The sequence below is a fragment of the Podarcis muralis genome, chromosome 15 (genome assembly GCF_964188315.1).
Source record: "Podarcis muralis chromosome 15, rPodMur119.hap1.1, whole genome shotgun sequence".
In the NCBI taxonomy this organism is placed as follows: domain Eukaryota; kingdom Metazoa; phylum Chordata; class Lepidosauria; order Squamata; family Lacertidae; genus Podarcis; species Podarcis muralis.
Genome location: NC_135669.1, coordinates 43376573 through 43399033, shown reverse-complemented (window position 1 = coordinate 43399033; position 22461 = coordinate 43376573). Strand labels below are relative to the sequence as shown.

At 48.9% G+C, this 22461-nt stretch overlaps 2 protein-coding genes across 5 annotated transcripts in view; one reads left to right on the top strand and one right to left on the bottom strand.

Annotated features, from left to right (window-relative positions):
- SSH2 (slingshot protein phosphatase 2) overlaps window positions 1–4839 on the bottom strand; it is a 126462-nt gene extending 121623 nt beyond the window's left edge. Inside the window, exon 1 of the mRNA XM_077919440.1 lies at window positions 4833–4839. The gene's annotated coding sequence lies outside the window, so the exon portion shown is untranslated. The remainder of the gene's footprint in view (window positions 1–4832) is intronic.
- The window catches only part of EFCAB5 (EF-hand calcium binding domain 5), a 47393-nt gene that overhangs the window by 2221 nt on the left and 22711 nt on the right, over window positions 1–22461 (top strand). For 2 of the 4 annotated variants that reach the window (XM_077919441.1, XM_028707723.2), the window contains exons 2-8: window positions 2222–2401; window positions 4977–5544; window positions 6839–6995; window positions 7897–7960; window positions 11950–12020; window positions 17177–17332; window positions 21956–22055. In XM_077919441.1, coding sequence (XP_077775567.1) covers window positions 4985–5544; window positions 6839–6995; window positions 7897–7960; window positions 11950–12020; window positions 17177–17332; window positions 21956–22055 — 1108 coding nt within the window. In that variant the 5' untranslated portion in view covers window positions 2222–2401; window positions 4977–4984. Of the gene's footprint in view, window positions 1–2221; window positions 2402–2423; window positions 2513–4976; window positions 5545–6838; window positions 6996–7896; window positions 7961–11949; window positions 12021–17176; window positions 17333–21955; window positions 22056–22461 lie in introns of those variants that run through there. The other 2 variants (XM_028707725.2, XM_028707726.2) reach the window with 2 other exon arrangements.

The window sequence follows — 22461 nt, the reverse complement described above, 5'->3', positions numbered from 1 at the left end:
GCGAAAAGTTGCCTGCGAAAGGGTCTTCCTCCTGCTGCTGGACTGCAAACAAAATACTCACCATTCAAGCCTGGCCGGTTACAGTATATACAGTACATTTCTTGGCCTTGCGTCCAGGGATTCCAATGATATTTGAGAACATTCTGTATTTTAAACACACAAAAATATGGAAAGCCATTAAAATGTCCAAGAAGAACAGCCAAAAGCAGCATGAGAATCAGCAAGTGTGCGCATTTTTCTGGAAAGGGAACACATAGGGGGAAAGTAAACGGAAAGCAGAGAGCAGGGTATGCACAAATGTTAAGAACTGCCTGTCAGTGTAGACAACGCTGAGCCAGACGGGCCAATGGTCTGACTCAGTCAGCTTCCTGTGTACCTATTTAAATCAGGCATTCATTCAAAGCCATGAGGACTGGAATATTTCTTTATTCTTAAGGGAAGGACCATAGCTCATTGATAGAGAGCATCTTGTTTTGCATGCCGACGGCGCCATGTTCAACCCTGGCCTCTCCAGGTAGCGCTGGGAATATTCCCGCTGTCTGAAACCACATTCTAGTCTTCCCATAGCATCCTTTGAAAAATAGCAGATGAAGGAGGCAGCCCCAAAGATTAGGGTGCTGAGGCCTCTCTGCTTAAAACACCATCAGTGGCCCAATCAGGAAAATGCTAGCACCCTGTTTTCACTGCTCATGTACATTTAAAGTTCATTGCTACCCCCAAAAATAGATATACTGGGAACTGTGGTTTATCTCCCCCCCAACAGAGCTATAATTCCCAGCACCCTTAACAAACTACAGTTCTCAGGTTTATTTGGGGGAATTAATGTGTGTTCAGTGTGCTTAAATGTATGATGTAGATGTGACCAAAAGGAAAAATGCATTGCATTCAGGGCCAGATGAAAGCATTGCCTTGAGGGCAAAAGACAAACACACACACAGAGGACAATTGCTAGTCCTGAAGGAGAGCCATTTTGTTTGCTGATTGCCTACTGCTTAAGTTCCATCTGTCCAGCACAGACTTAGATGCTCAAAGCAAGGGGTGGGGAAAAGACCCCAAGTAAGAGATCATTACCAGCAAAATATTCAATAACCAAGTTTTAATAGCTGGCTAGGCTGAGTCCAGTGGAACTACTAGTCCACTCATACTGTCATGCACCTTCTGCTGGTTTTCAGACAGGAAATCACACATATTAATTTTTAATGTATTCACATGTTCTAATTAATGTTTAAAATACGCTCATGTCTTAATTGTCTGGGCTCTGGGCAGACTCTGCCGTCTGTGCAGTCAACAAATGGTTGGGGGGGCGGAATAAGCAGAAGGGTTTCAGCCAATTTTATTTCCTGGGGCGGGGAGTTCCACAGCTTCCATGCTGATGACAGAGGTGGTCTCTTCTGTTCACCCTTGCCAAAGATACGTTTGGGGGTGGAAGAACATAAGAGCAAAGCCTCCCCTGGAGACATGGCCAATTGCAGAACATCTTATTTGCACGCAGAAGGTCCCAGGTTCAATCCCTGACAGCATCTCCAGGCAGGACCAAGGAGGTCCCATCCCGGAAACGCTGAAGAGCTGCCGCAGGTCATTGTGGACAACAGTAAGCTGGGCAGCCCAATGGCTCAGCTTTATGTAAGAAGCCATGACGGTTCAGGTTTGGGACTATCTTAAATGTGTAGATAATAATTGTGCCCTCAGAAAAGGATGGCTGAAATCAGACCATGCCTGCCCTGTCAGTTAATTACAGCACAAGCCTTACTCAGGAGTAAGCCCCACCAAATTCACGCTGCCCGGCTAGCTTTTAATGCGCACCTCTTACTTGTTTGCTGTGCCAAGGAGTTTTATCTCAGTCCCATCGACATGGTTCTAAAGGCTACCTTTTATATCAAAGAGCCCACGAGGGCGTTGTGACCAGCTGGCCCCAGGAACATGCCCTACTCTCTTTATCGTTAGGAGTCCGCCTAAAGCCTTTCCCAAAATTTGACCTGCAACAGACCCATTCTCTGCTTACAGCCTGGGGGGGGGGGGACAAGCCATCTACCGCCACTACCACCATCACCGCAGCTCCCTTGCTGCCCTCCAGGCTGTTTGAGGCACTTGCTGAAACGTGTGATCTCCTCTTCCCCCAGGAAGGGTCATGCGGCTGTCACTGCCTCCTCCCAGCGTAAGGCTTGGCTGTTAACTCTGATCTCTCGTCTCTCTCTCTCTCATTTTATTCCTAACAACACAGTGATGTCATTGCAGCAAGGCTCAACACGAAGGCGCTCACCCTCCTCCAGCTGCCAGAAAAGGGAGATGACCCACCTCACTCTGTAGCTGGAAGCCCAGCAACCCCCTGGGGACTGTTGCTCGGCAACAGTCAAACACACACAGAAGAGTAAGATTCTGTGAGAGTCCTCTGGATTCCCTGGTAAGTTTCTCGGTGGTTAAAATTAGACGGCTCGCTTCCTTGAATTCCCAGGCAATTCCAGCATAGCTTGGGAGGGGGGCATCTCCCTTTCTTGACGCTGGCTCTGAAAAGGTAAGGGAAGACATGCGATTTTTGCGCTGCTCTTTGGAAGGGTCAGGCTTTGGAGAGCTTAGTGAAAGAAAAAACGCCAGGACACTAGGGTACCACGAACCACCTTTTGTCACTGACGCTGCCAGTGGTAGGGTTTACGCCTCGCATATTCACCTAGGACTAGGAAAGATACCTTGGAGAGCTGCTGCCGGTCAGTGTAGACAATGCTAGCTAGCTAGACCAGCAGTCTGGCTTGCTGAAAGGCAGCTCCCTATGTTATTTACCCCAGCCCATTATTCAGAGTCATACGGGCTGGACTCTTGGGGGAAGGGCTCTGTGGCAGGACATCTGCTTTGTGTGCAGAAGGCTCCAGCTTCAAGCTCCAATGGCATCACCAGGTAGGGCTGGAAAGACTCCTGCCTGTGGCCCTGTTGAGCCGCTGCCTGTCGCTGTTGACCAGGGGCACCACTATTGGAATGGTGGCTTACGAAACAACTGCAGCTCAGTAGATAATACTGAATTTGATGGGCTGGAGGTCTGGCTCTGTAGACAGCAGCTCCTTCTGTTCCCTTCTCTGTGATTTTAACATCCGTCTCATACCTGGTTCACATCGGGCTGAGAGAGAAGTGCTTATCCCAAGGGAGCAGAAGATGCTGCGGTGAGGGAGAGCAAAGATCAGAGAAGGGAATGGAGAAAGAGATCTGGTTGGCCACTGTGAGAACAGGATGCAGGACAATCCAGCAAGTCTCATCTTATGTTTTCACAGTCATAGTACTGTAGAGCTGGAAGGGTTCCTGAGGTTTATCTGGTCCAACCCAATGCAATGCAGGAATGTGCAGCTGTCCCACACAGGGATCAAACCTGCAGCCTTGGCGTTATCAGCACCACACCCTAGCCAACTGAGCTATCCAGTGCTGTTTCGTCCAAAGGCTATAAAACTAAGGGATGTTAAAGCTCACCCCACGTCACATGATGAGTGGGGAGGGGTGATGATGGCAGCCCATACAGGGGCCACATTACAACCCCTCGCTAGCTCCCTTGTCTCTTGGGCACAGCTCTTCTCAACCATTTGATTGGTGGCCCCAGTGTCCACTCTCCCTTCTTCGTCCATGTTGGCAAGCAGGTATCCAGGTGTTCCGCACAAGAGGTGAGAGCAGAAGGCTGACAGCAGGATCACAGAGAAAATTGGCCTTATATTTTCAAAATCCAAAGTATGAGGTAGCAATTCTGCCTGCAACCAAATCTTAGGGCTGCAGAGCTCTTGCGATTTCATAGTCTCCGAAATGGCCCTCTGCTGGGCATCCAGGAAAAAAACCACAGAATGGGTTCTCAAGAGTGGAACTAGTGTGAAAGTGGTGACCTTGATAGATCTTAAGGCCCATCTATAATGGGTGGCTGGAGGGGAATAGTTACATCCACTAGAATCATACCTAGAGGGACGCGGGTGGCGCTGTGGGTAAAACCTCAGCGCCTAGGGCTTGTCGATCGCATGGTCGGCGGTTCGAATCCCCGCGGCGGGGTGCGCTCCCGTTGCTTGGTCCCAGCGCCTGCCAACCTAGCAGTTCGAAAGCACCCCCGGGTGCAAGTAGATAAATAGGGACCGCTTTCTAGCGGGAAGGTAAACGGCGTTTCCGTGTGCTGCGCTGGTGCCGGCTCGCCAGAGCAGCTTCGTCACGCTGGCCACGTGACCTGGAAGTGTCTCCGGACAGCGCTGGCCCCCGGCCTCTTAAGCGAGATGGGCGCGCAACCCCAGAGTCGGACACGACTGGCCCGTACGGGCAGGGGTACCTTTACCTTTTAGAATCATACCACACATGTTCCTATTTAAATCAGCCCTTAGTTTAGAACCAAGAGGACTGGGTTCTTGCCTCTTTGTTGTTGCTGCTGCTGCTGTTTACTTTTTATTGTATTTATATACAACCAAAAAACAAGAACAACAATATAAACAAGGTACGATAAAGATATTGTTGAATAGAATATTGGGAAACCTTTCAGCTACAAGGGAAGGGAAGATATAACAAATACAAAATAAAGGGGAAAGATAGGCCTGATATCATCAATTAGCAGTAGTTATATTTAATCTGATACTGTCCAGAAAATGTAAGCATTCCATAATGTTATCTGACTCGATTGAAATTGTAATGCATATTCATTGATATTAGTATGAGTTAAAAATGGCCACCATACTATATAAGATTTGTTTTTTGTTTTGTTTTGCAAGGCCTGTAGCCACTTGGTTGTGATACACTGGAGACATTCTGAAAGGGCTGCCCCAATATTTATTTTTTTTGGGGGGGGGGAGAGCCATAGCTCAGGGTTACAGCCCCTGCTTTGCATGCAAAAGGCTCTCAGTGCCTCCAGGCAGGGCTGGTACGGACCCCTGGCTGAAACCTGAAGAGCTGTTGCTGGTCAGGGTAGACAGTACTAAGCTAGATGGACCCAATGCTCTGACTCCCTCTACGTTCCTTCTTTTTCTGATGTGCAGAGTGAAACATGGATATAGAACCAGAGAAGAGCGAGGCGGGTTCTGAGAGAAGCCCCGTCAGCGAGACACATTTGGAAGAAGCAACAAGCAGCCCAAGAGGGGCGGTTCGGCCCCTGACTCCGCGGACAGATGCTCAGTGGAAGTCCATTTTCTACGAGACCCTGCAGCCGAGGGCTTTGGATCTGCAGCAGACGAGGGTGGAGAAGCTCCGCAACAGCAAGATGGTGCAAAAAAAGGCCGAGAAGAAAGAGCCTCCGGACAAGCTGTCTCGCGACTGGTTCAACGACGAGAGCATGACCCTGGAGACTCGGGCCTACCTGGTTGATAAGCTCCTCCCCACCTTGGTCCCTGGCGTGGAGAAGCTGCTCATGGCTGCGGAGAAGAAGAAAGCCCTGGAAAGGAAGGAGTCTGAACCCCTTACCTTTGACCCCATTACTTTCCTGGGAGAGTACCTGATGAGGCACAACCCGGCCTATGAGATTTCCGCCATGCCCAATCCCTACGTGCGTGGATTGAAAGCCGTTGCAGACGAGCTGAAAACCAAAGTGCCCGAGACCACGTTGCACAAGTGAGTGTCTCCAGCCTGCAACCTCCCTTTCACAAAGCCTGGTCAGCCACTGCGGATGAGGAACGGTCGAAGCGTGTGAAGGGAGGCGGGTAGGAAGAGTGCGACTTGCAACCCTCCGAGGTGTTTGTCAGCACAGCCACTCTGACTTCCACCAGCACGTCATGACGTGGAGGCAAAGGCTGAGGAGACATGTTCAGTATGGGGACTTGGGCAGAGACACCGAGGGTGGGTTGTTTTTATCTCTACACACTCCAAGAGCCGACCTCTTAAGAGCATGGGAATGCAAGTGTGTCCTGCAACAAAATGTTGCAGTATATCCCCATTGCCTTAAGGAGTGCACCTCCTCCTCTGCAATCCCTGTAAAAGGGGCTCTGGCGGGCCATTCTACCACCCCCAATTTTCCTCCCCTCCCCCTTTTTGTTTTCCAGCTGACCGGCAACATTCCACGCCCCCTACTCAGTCTTTGCTTGGGGCTGGCTGGAGTATGGGGCATACTTCAGGAATCCCACCCAAGCATGCTGATAACTCCCTCTTCTTTCTTAGTGACCTGTTTTGTCCCTAGTTCTGTTGGCACTCACCAGCTGTGATCACCATTAGAGGGAAGTGATCAGCTGAATGACTCAATTAGTCCAGTATCCTGCATCCCCACCCCCACAATTAGCTGTTGGCATCTGTCTGTCTCAAGAGACAATGGAGTATGCCTTTGGGGGTGAACCGCTGGAGAATCACAGCGCCTGTTGTGGCTGCAAACTAGTAACTCGTAACTGTTGCCTCCTGTGTTGTTTTTGCTGTGTTAGCAGCACCAAAGTGACCTCTCCAGGGCACAAGTGTGTATGGAGGTCCTGTGCTGCCCAGAGAACAAGATGTGGTCCAAAGGAAAGGAGAGCGAGACGTTTGGCACCAGCTTGGCTGCAGGAGTTGCTGGAAGGAGGCATACAGGGTGCCATCCCAGTGGCGTAGCGTGGGGGGTGCAGGGGGTGCCGGCCGCACCGGGCGCAACATCTGGGGTTAGGGCAAATCCACGGGTTAGGGGGCGTAAATCCACAGGTTAGGGGGCGCAAATCCACGGGTTAGGGGGCACAAATTACTTGCCTTGCCCCGGGTGCTGACAACCCACGCTACGCCGCTGTGCCATCCAACTGCCTTAGGGACTCCACTCCTGAGTTGTGCAGTCACAAAGCATTAATTTAATTCAGGGGACTGGGAGGAAAGTGCTGCTCAGCTGTAAGAAATTTCTGGGGTGGTTGGAAGTAAGGCACCCTGGTTCAAGTCCCGTTACCCCTGTGCCCTGCAGGCTGGAACAGATGAAGACTCTGGTCAAAGAAAAACGCAAGCAAAGGGAGCAGGTGGAAAAGATCAAGACTCACGTGAGAAACATGCGGAAGGAGGCTCTGTCCATGCAGTTCAAAGAGTGGACGATGGATCTCACAGGACAGATCCCTGTTCTGCTGGTAATGTTGACCCCCGCCCACCAAAAAAAGAAAGCCAGGGCGACCCGTTGGTTTGAAGGCCACTCTCCTTCTGCTATATTGCTGGCAGTGAACAGACCTGGTCTGAAGATGGCAGCTGAGGCTGAACCCCTCTCCCTCTGTTCCATGCCTACTTTTTTGTATGGTCTCGCTGAGTCCTTGGTCAACAACTATTTTTTAAAGAAGGGCTAAATTTCCAGTTCTGAAGGACACGCAATAGGAAAAGTACTACTTAGGGCTCACCCATACTTCTGCTTGGCGTGTAATTTGATCGTATTGTATCCCAATTAATTCCCCTGGGCCTGAGAGCTTTTCTTCTTGTTTCGCACCTGTGCCCTGCAAAAATCCTATCTTGCCCACTGAAGCTTGATTAAGCAAAATCTCTCCGGATTTTCCATGCATCAGGTAAGATCTGATTCAGTGGATAAGATCGGATTTTCGCAAGGCAGGGTCATCCCTAGGCAGACCACACATTTGTAAGTAAGGAATCAGACGGAACCAAAACTGCACCTACCCCAGTTCCCATTTACCCCCAGGCCTGGCACCCCCCAACTCATAGCCCATAGTCAATAAGTCACCTCCAGGCCAGTGCGTGATCCAACTTCTGACAATTCAAATAGCTCAGCTGGTAGAGTATGAGCCTCTTAATCTCTGGGGTCGTGAGTTCGAGCCCCACACTGGGCAAAAGATTCCTCCATTGCAGGGGGCTGGACTAGATGGCCCTCACAATCCCTTCCAACTTGACAATTCTATGTTTCTATGCTTCCGGCTCTGAATGACTCGTAAGGCTGAGGGGTGCTCCTCCCAGCCCAACAGAGCCTGGATTGGGCCAACAGGAGGCCTCTTTTTGACCAGCCCTTGAAATGGGTTCTTTCACTTGCAGATCCAAAGCGCCTTGAAGTCATTCATGGAGTCTGTTTCTTCAGAACTCAGTGACGATGGGACAGGTAATGCCACACCCACCTTCCCTCTGTTCCACACGCTCTGATCCAAATAACTCCAGTCAAGGAGGGGTGTTCCTGATTGCTGGAAGGGGGGGCAAGGAATCGATGCACACAGAGCCCTCTGGAATATTTGGGGTTCTCCATCAGCAAAGGCCCCTTCCATCTCTGTGTTTCTGCAGAAGCTTCAAATGCATCACAAGTAGCCAAAGAGCTGTGATGCAAAGGCAGGTCCTTCCCTCTAGCAGTCTCCCAACCCTGTTCGGCCTTGCACCAGCCTTCCTCAACCTGGTGCCCTCCAGATGTTTGGGACCACAAATTCCATGATTCCCAGGCAGCATGACCAGTGGTCAGGGTTCAGGGGAGCCGCAGCCTGAAATATCTGGGGGACACCAGGTTGGAAAAGGCTGAAGGGTCCTCTTCCAGCCAGGCTGCGATCCTGCACTTCAAGGAGCAAAGCTTAGAGGGGTTGGCCTTGCAGAAGGGAAAGTGGGCGGCAAGTTGCGGGGTGAAGGCCAGCTTCTGCAGGATCTGGGAGAGATCCCCCAGGCAGCAGCAGCTGTATATAGTTCTGGTTCTCAGACGCAATCCGTGTGTTACGCTGGAGTTCTAACTTCCAGTGTTATTTTGCTTTTCAAAAAGTGGAGGATCCTCTGGCATCAAGGCTCAGGATGAGGAAGCCCCAACCCTTTTCCTCCCTGCTGTGGCCCTCACCCAGAACCACCACACAGGCACAGGCACATGGTATCTATATTTTCCCCTTGGGCTAATAGCCACATCAGACAGAAGGGGATTAAGTCCTAGGATTCAGATAAGGGCAGTCGCTCAGTGGCAGGGCACCTGCTTGGCATCTAGAAGGTCCCGGGTTCAATCCCAGATATGGTTGGGAGGGACTCCTGCCTGAATCCCTGGAGTGCCCCTGCCTGTCGGTATAGATCAGGCATGGCCAAACCTGGCCCTCCAGATGTTTAAGGACTACAGTTCCCATCATCCCTGACCACTGTTAGCTAGGGATGATGGGAGTTGTAGTCCCAAAACATCTGGAAGGCCAAGTTTGGCCATGCCTGGTATAGATAATACTGAGCTGGACGTCTCAGTGGTCTGATTTGGTGTATATGGCAGCTTCCTATGTGGAGGCAAAGGGTTCTGTTTCCTCACATCCTACAGATTCTGATCCAGATCATGCCCACAGCTGCTTTCTGAAAGTGAAAATTACATCAGGAGTCCCCATCCCAGAACTCTCAATATAACATGTAGTTTGGTCATCACGGCTGAGACATTGAAGCTGTCACGGTGCTACCAGGCAAGGAATGTCCAGAGTGAGGAACTAACTCTTTATTGTCAAATGTACACGTACAAGTTAGGAAAAGGCAGATCTATCAGTCCCGTGTCTCTGAGCTACTCCTAGAGGTGCACCAGATGAGGCAGCTGCCACAACAGAGAGGCCCCGACCTTGGCTTATGCATCTTCCCCACTTGTGCTTCGCGCAAGCAGGTGAAGACTATGCCTGTGTGTAACCTGCTTCTGCTCCTCCCTCTTCAGTCCTCTTCTGGTCCTGGGAGACGGTGAAGCAGGAGAGGTGTGGACAGGAGGAGGAGGTGTGGAAGCCCTTGACTCTCCACCAGCCTGACCCATCTCTCCTTCCTCCTTCCTCCTGCACCTGTTCCTCACTCTCCACTCCTTCACCTTCTCCTGCCTCCGACTCTCATTTCTTAGCTGTTACAGGCTCACCCAGATCACTGATCCCTTCTGCCAAGTCAGTCTCCCACCCCTCTTCTCCCGCTGCCCTCTCATCAGTATCCAGCTACCACTGCTCAGGGTCCAGCCAGTCTCTGGCAGAACCACGAACTAAGAGTCGTATCTGTTGCTCACTTAGTAGGACCAGCCATGTCTTTTTAGGAGAAGGCTGAAAGTGGGCAGGAGAGAGGGGAGACCAGGGCCACTGCCAGTCTGCCCGAGGCTGATTTGTAAAAATGGACTTGCGAGGCATGTGGCCTGTGGGTCATATGTCGCCTGCCCTTTAGCGAGATGCTTGTTCTTCAGGTAACCAGCTGCTTTTTGCTTCCTGGAGCCATCCATTTAGCAGAGCCCAACGCACTGAGCGAGCATAAAGCTGTTCTTTATGGGGTCATGAAAATAATTTACTGCCCGTGAATGTCTTCAGGAGCCAGCAGTAAATGAAGTCCACTGGGTGTTCTCTGGTTAGTCTTCTCTGACCCTGTGGTGGAAGTCCCCCTGGTGGTAACATAACATTTCTCTCTCTCTCTCTCTCTCTCTCTCTCTCTCTCTCTCTCTCTCCTGATATCCCAAAGAAATGCTCTCTAGACTTGCCCCGTCCTTCACCCCTATCTTCTGCCCACCCTAAAACGCGGCCTGAAGATCTGGCAACTAGGGATGGAGGAGAGATTTGTTTGGATCAGATTTTGATACAGGCCTACCTAATTTGTGCATTCCAGCGCAATACTCAAACAGCAAGAGAGCTATCCTTTGAAATTCGCATTGCAACGAGTTTTGTGATGCAGTTCTCCAATCGAATAATGTGTATTGGGGGGGGGGGGCGTGCTTAAAAAACCAATGTGTTAGTGAAAATAGCATATAAAAATGCATTTTATCAGAAGAAACTGCTCTAAGATGCTGACTAGTTTTCGTGAGGACTTAAAAAAAAAATCACAAACTGATGCAAAAATGTGGAGAACTGAATTTAAGATTGAAAAAACGAGAAGCTGAAAGAAACTGAAAATGACAGATACATCCATCCTTATAGACAACCCAGCACTGTGAATATTTACTTGGAAGTCTCTGGGATAAATAGGGGTTATTCCAAAGTCAGAATTGCAACCTGAATGTATATAGTAAACTTTGTTTTCCAAATACGGGGCTGCAGTTGTTGCTGGGGTGGCACAGAACATAACCTGGTGCTGCTCTTTGGAAAGCAAGCTGTGCAATGTGTTGTTGTTTTTTCCTTCCAAGACTGCTTGCAGTGGTAGACCAGGTTACATATTAGACCAAGCCTGTTTTCTTACTGAAAGAACGCAAATCCATCAGGGCAGGGTTATGCCAATTTCCCCCAGCTGCCACCTGTTTTCTAAACAGAAAAAAATGCCACTTCAATATTTTGTGGTTTTATAAATTGTAAACTGGCCTGTGATCTTTGGATGAAGGATAGTCGGCCAATGGAAGCCCCTTTTTCTGGCACGTGTGCTGGGCAAGCCAAGCCAAGGTCAATGTCACGTAGTGGAGAAAGTGACCCACCAACAGGGCCATTGATGCAGTGATCCCTTGATGGGGAACCTCTGGCCTGGAAGCGGAATGTGGCCCTCCAGGCCTCTCGATGTGGCCCTTGGGACTGTCTCCAGGCCCCGCCTTTCACTAGCCTCCTTAAGGGCTTTTGCCTGGCCAGAATGCACTCTTTGATGTTGGAGAGATGGGTGTTTGTGTATGTGTGTGCAGAAACGTCTAACTTTTGTGTGGCCCACTATAGAGTCCCAGCTGTTGCTCTGTCCCCTTTTGACTCTGGCTTGCCCACTCTGCGGCCCCTAGAAGGCCGCACATGAGGAAATATGCCCTTTGGGCAGAAGTAAGTTCCACTTGCCTGCTATAATTCATCTTCATCCAGGGGCGGGGCCTATTTGTTTCAGAGGCAGGGCTATGCAAATGACTCTGGGGGAGGAGCCTCCCACAGTTCCAGGCAGCGGGGCTTCCTTTCGCAGAGCTCCCACTCTGCCCCACGTTCCCCATCCCTGTGGTTCAAATCAAATATAGGGTATCGAAAGCCCCTGTGCTGGTGTAATTTTATAATACGTTGGTTTCCATGGAAAGAAACCCAGCCTGTGCAAATGAGCTGTGGCCCCTAGACCCACAATGAACTGCACTAGGGTTAAAAGATGCAGATTGAACCCACAGCAGGAAGAGCTCCCTTTGCCAGAGAGACGCAGGATGCTGCCCAGTTCTTCCACTGCTTAACACCTGCTCTCACATCTGCTTCACCTCCACAGGAATCTACGCCAGGCCTCTGGAATCTGTGGGGTCCCTGGCACCGAAGTTGAACGAAGAGCAGTTCACAGAGGTGAGGAGAAGCAACGTCCCTGAGCAGGGCTTTTCCTTCCTCCTGCTTCTCCCTCCGTGGATAATCAGGTGGAGATATGAAGTGGGTTAAAGTAGATATTCTTTTGAGCTGGGACCTGGATGGGAGACAGATCGGGAAACCTATATATATATATATATACACACCTTGAGTTTCAAAGGTAACATAGGGTAACATAGGTGGTGGCTAGAAGAAGGATGCACTCTCCCTGCCGCCAATTTTCCCTGCAAAGGACAACCAGGCAGCCCAACACCACCTTAGTGTTATGAAGCAAATCCAAGGCAGGGAGCCTGATATTCTTCCCTTAGAATATAACTGTGCTGCTAAGAAGCCACTCATCCTGCAAGGGTGACCCTAGAAATTCAACCTCTTGTGTTTTTAGATTTCCCCATGTCCCAAAATCAGATAACTGCCACCGCCATCTTAACAATTTTTTATATTTCTTCCATACCACATATAGTGATTTTCTTATTAAATGGTTCAAGAATCCTCTGTGTACCTAAACTTTTTCATACCATAAATACGCATGCCAACCAAATCTATTATCATAACCCTCCAAGTCTAAAATATCTGTATTTTGTAGTGTTATCCATTCCCGAAGCCAGCAAAGACAAGACACCTCATAATATATACTTAAATCTGGTAGGGAAAAGCCACCTCTATCTTTAAAATCTGTTAGTAATTTATGTTTTATTATTGGCTTCTTCCCCTGCTAGATAAATTTTGAAATATCTCTTTGCCATTCCTTGAAGGGCAACTTCTTTTCTTATACTAATGAGTATGACCCATTCTTAGGGGCCATTACGGGACGCGGGTGGCGCTGTGGGTTAAACCACAGAGCCTAGGACTTGCCGATCAGAAGTTCGGCGGTTCGAATCCCCGCAACGGGGTGAGCTCCCATTGCTCGGTCCCTGCTCCTGCCAACCTAGCAGTTCAAAAGCACCTCAAAGTGCAAGTAGATAAAGAGGTACCGCTCTGGCAGGAAGGTAAACGGCGTTTCCGTGTGCTGCTCTGGTTCGCCAGAAGCGGCTTAGTCATGCTGTACGCCGGCTCCCTCGGCCAGTCAAGCGAGATGAGCGCCGCAACCCCAGAGTCAGTCACGACTGGACCTAATGGTCAGGGGTCCCTTTACCTTTAATGGCCATTATGGCCCTTGCCTGACAATTCAACGATGGGATCCTTCATTAGATTTTAACCCTTGCTGGATCCAGGAATTAGGTATAGGCATCATACAGCCTAAGCCCTCCACAGGCTCACAGCAATATATATGGAAGCTCAGCCACACAAAGGCACACACTTTGGCATGCAGCTCTCCACCTGTCAGATATTGAATGTTGCCCCATTCGTGGGCCTGAGTTCACCTCCACCAACACACACACAGCAATCAGTTATACATTCCAGGGATCTCCTTTCCACCTCCAGCAGACTCCCAGCCCTCCCCATCCTGCCTCCTCCTCCATGCTCTGCAACAGCCACCAGGAAGAGACAATGATCCCAAAGCAAAGGCTTCCTTCCAGGGCGAATCAGCAGGGGAAACGTTGAGAGACAAAGTCTAGCAATGTAGTGAGAGTTCTGATGAATTCATATTTTCCACTAGTGGCACTCGGGGGACCGTCTTCTATGGGCACCCTCATTATCACACAATTAGCATTGTTCCTAGCGCATCTGTTATTGCTCTTGAAATTCTATTAGCTGATTCATGCAGGAGGCCTGGTATATCCCTGAGGGCTCTGCAGGCCTCTTGATGGCAATCAGTCTGGAGATATAGATATAGCTATAAAAACTCTCTCTCTCTCCCTCCCTCCCTCTCTCTCTCTCTCTCTCTCTCTGTGTGTGTGTGTGTGTGTGTGTGTGTGTGTGTTTGCTTGCCAAGTTCTCAGTGTTTGATCAGAAATGAATCGTATTGTGGAGTCACACTGAAAGAACTATGAGTGCAAGACTGTGGACTAGAACCATGAGCAGCCTTAGCAGTGCCAGTTGGCATGCTTCCTTACTAAAGCTGAGGACGGCGCATAAGGCAGCTGGAGGGAGGGAGACTCAGAGCAAGTGGCAACATGTCATTACTCACCTCCCTGCTTTTGAAAGCCATCCTTTTAAGCATTCAGCAGAGAAACATTTTTTTTAAAAAAGGTAATTTGTTAAATCTTGTTTTAAGCTCACAATGAGATATTTAACCTCAGAGTGACTGCAGCTAATTTGGAGAAGGATCAGCAACAACAGGCATGCAAAGAACCCCTTTTCTGTCACCACAATCCATCAGGCATCAGTCTCTGCAGTTCACATCTGAATTCTGGATTCCTTCCTGTTCGACAGTAGGCTAGAGCCTTGGTGGGGAACCTTTTTCAGCCTGAGGGCCACATGACCTTATAGACAATCTCCTGGGGGCCACATGCCAGAGGCCAAAAGCGGATGGGCAACACAGAGGCGACACTCAGCTTTTTACTGTAGGCTACATTCCAGCCACAAGGGGACGCGGGTGGCGCTGTGGGTAAAAGCCTCAGCGCCTAGGGCTTGCCAATCGAAAGGTCGGCGGTTCGAATCCCCGCGGCGGGGTGCGCTCCCGCTGCTTGGTCCCAGCGCCTGCCAACCTAGCAGTTCGAAAGCACCCCTGGGTGCAAGTAGATAAATAGGGACCGCTTACTGGCGGGAAGGTAAACGGCGTTTCCGTGTGCGGCGCTGGCTCGCCAGATGCAGCTTTGTCACGCTGGCCACGTGACCCGGAAGTGTCTGCGGACAGCGCTGGCCCCCGGCCTCTTAAGTGAGATGGGCGCACAACCCTAGAGTCTGTCAAGACTGGCCCATATGGGCAGGGGTACCTTTACCTTTACCTTTTACATTCCAGCCACACACAAATACAGAGGTTTGTGCACACATGCCTCTCCTCTTCTGTTCAAGCAAGCAAGGAAGATGCCTCCTCACAGCTGAAGGCGCTTGAGGAAGGTGCCGAGGAGGGGTGGGGTGGCGGTGGCCTGAAGAAAGGGGTGTGGCCCCCTGAGGGAGGCGTGGCCTGGGGGAAGTCCCAAAGGCCAGGAAAGGAGGTACAGTGGGTGGCATTCAGCCCCTGAGCTGGAATGAGGTAAAGACCGAAGGCCACACTCCAGACACACTCAGATGACTTTTCCAGAGAACAAAGGAGGCGTTGGAGATAGATTGATCAAGGCTGATTCCACACGGTCAACTAACAATTCAGTTCAGAACAAAAACCTGGAACGAACTTTTCAACTGGCCCATCACAACATCTCAGGATTACCCCAAGACTGCACAATGCCGCTAACAATTCAGGCAAAAACCATGAAAGTGCCCAAGATGAATCTGGAATCAACCTAGATGAAAGAAACAACAAGGTCATAGTTTGTGATGCTGCGTGGCATCCAGTGCCAGTCGCACTCAGAGTAGGCCCATTGAAATGAATGTACATGATTACATCCGTGAGTCTAAGGAGAACTTAGTTACCCAAGCCTTCTTCCCCACATGTCATGCACACACCGCCCCATCCAGCCACAACAGCAGCAGGCTTTAAAACACAAATAAAAATGCCATCATAATTCAGCCCAAAGTCGGGAGATTGCGGTTCCTGCCGACAGCCTTTATTATTTACACTGTGCAGACCACATTTCTTGAACGGCCTTCTTATTTTTTTACCCATTAAAATCTCACGGGGCAATAAATCTGAAGTGTTAAAAGTGTCTCTGAGACCTCAGCTTCAAATAAATCACGGCTCAATAGTCTTCTTCCCAAAGTCAGGAGGATTGAGGCAAATGAAGGTGGTCTCCAGAATCTCATCCTTTCTTCTTCTTTTCCTTCCTTCCCTTTTCTCTTCTTCTTGTTGATCTTCTTTCTTGGTAAAAGTAATAATAATGATGATTCCAATCAACTCTGGAACCACTTGCTGCCAGATTTCTTTTTGGAAGAGGATTGTGCAGAATGCTACCTCGGGGATCATCTATAAATTTGTTTTACAGTATTTCATTTCTCTGTCCTGCCGTGAGGCTGATGTTCTCCATTTCAGTGCTGGCTGCAGTGAAGGAGAACCCCTCCTATGTTCTATGTGGCACAGAAATGCAGAATATGAAGGGAGGGGAAGGTTATGCTACTTTTGGCTTTCACATCTTTAGAGAACAAGTGAGTTGTATGATTGTAATGATCACGTTAAGAGAATCTGTGTGTTGTAGTGGTTAGAGAGGAACTGGGAGACCACAGCTTGAATCCATCACAAGGCCTGTCACTACCTCTCAGGCTAACCTACCTTGCAGGGTTGCTATGGTGGTTAAATGAGGAAGAGGAGAACCCTTTATGCCACCTTCAGCTCCTTGGAGGAAAAGGTGGGACAGAAATGCAATAAATAAATGTATTTTTGTTATGATTGTAAGTCGCAAGTCACATAAAAATCTGATAAGTAACTTAACACAAAGAGGAAATATAGCAGGGAACGTTAAGCACAAGGGCCCAATCCAACTCTTGGGGTGGATGAACGGCTCTGCAATGGCCAGCTTCAATTTGCTACTCAAGCTGCTCTTAAGCAGGAGGGAAAAAAGATCTGTTTTGGGCTTGGTGCAAGTTGTGGCCTCAATTCCAAGGAAGCAAAAATGCTTCCGAAGGCAAAAAAAATAGGTGGCAGCTGCGTGGAAATCATTCCCTGTGCTTGCTTGTCACTTCTCCTAAATTGCAGATCCATCTCTTGCTCTGATGTTTTAGTGATGAGGTGTATTTATGTAGCATCATTGCTTAGCTGCTTCTGCAGGGACTCTGCCTTCTCCACTGTTTAGTTTCTACATTTTCAAACGAGAGCTGTGGGGAGAAGTTTTTACCCCTGGAGCGCTCCACCTGGCTCTGTTTGGACGTCTATGCCTTTCCGGGTGAAGCTTTAGGAACAGCTGTTCTCTCTGAGCCCAGTCTACCTCACAGGGTGGTTGTGAAGATAAAACAGAGAGTGCTTTCAGCTATATAGATCACGCTGAGTTCCTTGGAGGAAGGATAGGATACAAATAGGAGGAAGGATGAGCCAGATTCATCATTAAGGGGCGAATGACCTCATCGTTAAGGTTCATATGAACAAGACAATGAGTGATGCTGAGTGATGGCAAAAGGGAATAAAATGTGTGTGTTTTCTCCCCTTCTTTCCCCCCTCGCCTCTCCAGTATCTCCATTCTTACATCAAGGATTTCAGCAGCGACATGTTCCAGCAATTGCTGCAACACCTCCTACAGTGTGCCAACGATGCACGTAACATAATCAGACACGACATCTGGCGGCAGATGTTTCTCCAACTGTTCTTCAACTGCGACCATGGAAAGGTAGCTCTACTGATTCTCGTCTGGGCAGCCCAGGACCTCCACACAAAGTGCCCAGGCTTGTGCCCTGGGAGGTCACTTTGGTGCTGCTAACACAGAAGTTTCACTTCACCCCTGGCAGCGCACTCCATTCTCTCTCAAGACAGACGAGAGACAGAAATGCAGACCCTAACCCTAAATGCAGAAATGCAGTTTTGAATGATGCGCATTTTGCAAAGCAATTTCCCCTAATACAATGCATTTGTGTATGTTATTTTCACTCATATATTAATATTAATACAACATTTCTCTAATAGATGCATTTTTTGGTATGCACCGGAGAAGTGCATTGCAAAATTTGGATACATGCAGATTTTGAAGGCTGGTGGAGTTTCACTTCTCATATTGTTGTTTTTATTATTATTTATTAAATTTGTATACCGCCCTTCATCCATAGATCTCAGCACAGTGTGAATTTGAGTTGAGTTTCTCCCCAGACCCTAGTGGAGAGACTGCAGGATGTGTGCAGGATTATATCTCTGCCATCGTTATTCCTAGTTAGGACTTCCCAAGCGCAGCACTGAATAGTAACAGTTTCTGGTCTATTGGAATAGATCAGTGGTGGGGATCTTGCAGCCCATGGGGCCTAATCAGGCCCGCCAGACTGTGCCTTTACCTGTGCTGTCCTGCAAGGCCCACCTTACCCAGCATTCATTGTGACTAGCAGGGGCTCGGTTGGCAGTCCACAACACATGGGTGGCTCATAGTCTCTCTCTTGCTCAACTTAAAAGGCAAGCAACTGACAGGATGGTGATGGTGGGTCAACTGGTCCCAAGGCCACCATAGTGACAGGCCTCTCAGGGAAACATGGAAGTTCAGGACAGGCATAAACTCAGGCGTCTGGTGGCAAGGGCTGTCAGGAAATTGAAGTGACCCCCTCCACTTTCTGCAAGCCTGGCTCCAAAACCCTTGTGGATGGCTTCTGGTGGGAAGGGGGGTAATAGCGGGGATGCGAAACATTTTCCCAACAAGCTCCCAACAAGCACCCACAATGCTAGCAGATATTTGAGAGCATCGCAAGCAGGCAAGTGGGCTTGGATCATTTCCAAAAACAGAGTGTAAATTTAATGCATTTCCTTAGGCTTTGACCTGGTTTCCTTCCCGGTGCTGTAATCAGTTCCTGCTGTACCCAGACCTCAAGGGAAAGCAGAAAACGCAAAGGAAATCCATAGAAAAGACCTCTGCGGTTGCTGAATTATCTGTTTCTCCATTCTCTCGCCCAGCTGAGCATGCATGTTGTTCCCATTTCCTAATTTTCACTGGCTTAGGGGCAAGCCTCCCTTTCCCAGCACCGAGTGGGGTCCTCCACCACACTTGATTTCGGTCTATATGCATCCCTGTTCCTGAGGCTCTAAACCTGGATTGTTTTGGGATGACACTGGGGAACCAGCATTAAATGCCTGGACCAGACTGGTTTAGGACCATGGGTGGCTATACAAAACCTAGACCTAGGGGGTGGGGCTGGTCCATAGCTGAGAAGGTCGAGCATCTCCCTTGCATGTCAAAGGTCCCAGGTAGGACTTGGTGAGAACTTCAGCTAGTCACTGTGGACAGTCCTGAGCTGCACAGACCAAAGGTCTGACTCGGTATAAGGCAGCTTCCTATATTCTCCAAAGTTAATTTATTGGAGTCTAGGTTTTGAGTGCAGAAGGTGCTGCTCTGTGACTAGGCAGAGACCAGGTTCTTAGTCTTTTATTCCAGGGCTGGCCAATCCAAAGGCTCCATGCTGCCTGCCAATCACAGAAGGCAATGTTGCACACACTCCTTATTCCATGTTGTATCTAAAAAAGAACTCTGAGGCCCGAGGATATGCACACAGTCCTAGCCAGCTTCCTAGGCTAGATCCCAGCAGTGGCGGACCTGAGGGGGTCTCAAATTTTAGAGGCACTCTGTACAACGCCAAAAGTTTCCACCCTTCCACCTCTCACTTTCCATTCTACATCATAGTTGTGGCGCCTACTGCAGCACCCTCAAGGATCTCCTCCCAGTGCAACAGTCGCACTCCTCTAAATCCGCCTCTGGTCTCAGCTTCCCAGTTCAAACCTTTGAGCCTCTGGCAAGCAAGTCAATTGCCTTGAATCCCACTGACCCATTTGCCAGGATCACAATCTGCCAATCAAGCTTTTCTCTAGGGATGGATGAAACGAACAGAAACTCTCTTGGTTTCTCATTCTTCCTGTCTTAAATTGAGTTCTCCCCATTTCCACATCAGTTTGGTTTTTCTGTTTTAAGTCTGCATTAAAATTTATTTGCATTTCACCCAACAGGTGCATTTTCGCCTTTTGCTATGCATTCTGTACATTGTTCTCACTCTAACGTTTTTCACGTGAACGTTTTTCCTTTGGTGGGGAATATGCATTGTTTGGCTGGAGAACTGCATTGTTGCATTCAGAGAAGGCTGGATTTCAAAGGATGCTTGCATTCCAGTTTGTGAAGCAGTTCAGGAAGTCTGAAGAAATTTCTACTCCCCATCCCTCCTTCTGACACCCTACATGCCCTGTCCTCAATGCAAGAGCCCCAGGCCCCATAGCAGGCAGCTGGCTGGGTCTGATGGGAGTTGTAGTCCAAAGCGTTTGGAGGGCACCAGGTTGGCAAAGGCTGGACTAAAGCAAGGAAGACAGCTGCCTCTCATCAGTCCAGCCCCTTCCCCAGGTGCTACTGCCACTTCTACTTGCCATTCGTAAGGAACTTGGCTACCATCCAGCCATCTTGGGCCCATTGCCAGCTCTCAACGGCCAACTCCAACCATTTGTTCCCCTTTGTCAGTACAGGGGGAAAGCGACACAAAACCAAATTACTCGGCAGCTGCTAGCCTCACAGCCATCCAGCTCACAGATTTTAACTTGCAGTTGTTTGCCAAAAAGAGCCAGCGTGGTGGTGTGGTTAGAGTGTCGGACTAGGACCTGGGAGACTAGAGTTCAAATCTCCCCACTCAGCCATGAAGCTCACAGGGTGACCTTAGGCCAGTCATGGCCTCTCAGCCTCACCTACCTCAGAGGGTTGTTGTGGGGATTAAATGAGGAGGAGAGCCATGTATGCCACCTTGAGCTCCTCAGAGAAAAGTGTGGGGAGAAAGAGAAAGAAAGAAAGAATCTGTTTCATTTTTGGTTTTTCAGATTTGCACCTGGTGAACCACCACGCTGTGCTATAATGGGAAAGAGACGGCAGAACTGGAACCGTGAAATAGCAATACGCATTAGCTCATTATAAAGTCGAAAAGCCACGTTCCTTTGGGGCTGCTTTCCTTTCCTTTAACCATGTGTTTCCCCTCCATTTTCTGCCCCTATTTCCTCTAGAGTTTTCCTGCCTTTGTCATCTCTTTGCCCTCTCCCTGGGAGAGAAGGACTCCCTTGTGCTGCTCCTTGCCACAAGGCAGTGAGGCCTGCTGATTATTTTCCTGTCCCTCCGAGATAAGAGACAGGCTGCTTCCAGGGGGTGCCTGGAATCTCTTTAAGATAAGAACTACATGCCCAGAGCGTATTCAGAGCCTGAGCCACAGAGCGTGGAAGCAGAGCCTTGGAGAGCAAAAAGTGGCTCAGATTCACAGTGCATTGGCTATCAACTGTTATCAGCCATGACTAAGGTCCTAAGTGGACTAGGACCAAAGTGTCTGAGTGACCTGTGGGCCAGTCACCATCTCTCTCAGCCTAACCTACCTCACAGGGTTCCTGTGAGGATAATGTGCAGAGGGGGAGAACTGCATATGCCACCATGAGCTCATCAGAAGAAAGGTGGAGCATAAATATCATAAGTGAATAAACCTCCATGCTCAGAAGCAGTCTATCTCAAGGTACTAGATGTGGGGGGAAAGAGAAAGTCGGCCCCTCCAGGATTTATTTGTGAGCTCATTAGAAAACCAGATGCTCAATTCGATGGTTCTTTGGTCTGATCAAGGGTGAATTCTTACTGATACCACCATCGTAGGCTGATGCTAAAAATACCACTTCAGATCACAGCAACACAAAGAACTGTAAACTACTAGCAAGCCTGGGGGAGTCCAGTTTATGTGAGGGCTGCTGTATGCAGTGAGGGGAGGTATATTTTAATTTAACCTTTTCCTCCCCTGCCATGGTCCTGACAAAAATTGCACCCTTCTGCATCTTCCACTGAATGGTGTTTGTGTTGTTGTTTTTAAACTGGTGTGAAGTAACACTCTTAACATCAGGTCTAGTTTAGCCTTTATTTGTAGATTTCATCTTGCTTAGCATTTTCTGGAGATGCTGTAAGCCCCTTTGATTTGAGCAAACATTTAGTGACTTGAGATGTGTGAATTATTTTAGCAGCAACAGCAGTAGCATTTAAAATAAGGTTTCAAATATATATTTCAAATGTTTTAAGTTGGGTGTTCTGTTTCCATAAGATTCTTACCTTCCCTTGAACCCCTGTGTAGTTCAGAGCTTGTGTTCCAACTTCAATAATCTACTTTTCCACCACCCTCTCTGTAAAATGGAGGGTTTTCCCCCGTTTGGGAACAACTCTGATTTCACAGGCCATCCAGTGTGGTTTTTGTAGTACTGTACATGAACCACCTAGAACTCAGTGGGAACTGGCAAGGCTTAAAGGTATGTCTGTGCTCCTCTTTCCTAGGTGGGGCTCTTGGACAGACAGAGGATATTATCTTTACTGGAGGTCTTCTTCTACAACTGCTCCCCACAGCACAAGAAGGGATTCCTTGACCCCAAGAAATGTAAGGCTGCTGTTAATTAAAGGGCAAAAACTTGGTTATAGAGGAAAGTTTTTGCCTGGTGTCTGAAGATATAAAATGATGGCACCAGGCAATCCTCCTTTGGGAAAGCATTCCACAAACAGGGAGCTACCACAGAAAAGGCCTGTTCTTATATTTTCACCCCCCAGACCTCTCATGGAGGGGGCACACAAAGAAGGACCTCACATGACAATTGCAGGGTCTGGGTTGGTTCATCATATCTCTGTTTCACACAAATTTTAATGGTCTAGTATGTTTATGTTTTAGGGACGCGGGTGGCGCTGTGGGTTAAACCACAGAGCCTAGGACTTGCCGATCAGAAGGTCGGTGGTTTGAATCCCCATGACGGGGTGAGCTCCTGTTGCTCGGTCCCTGCTCCTGCCAACCT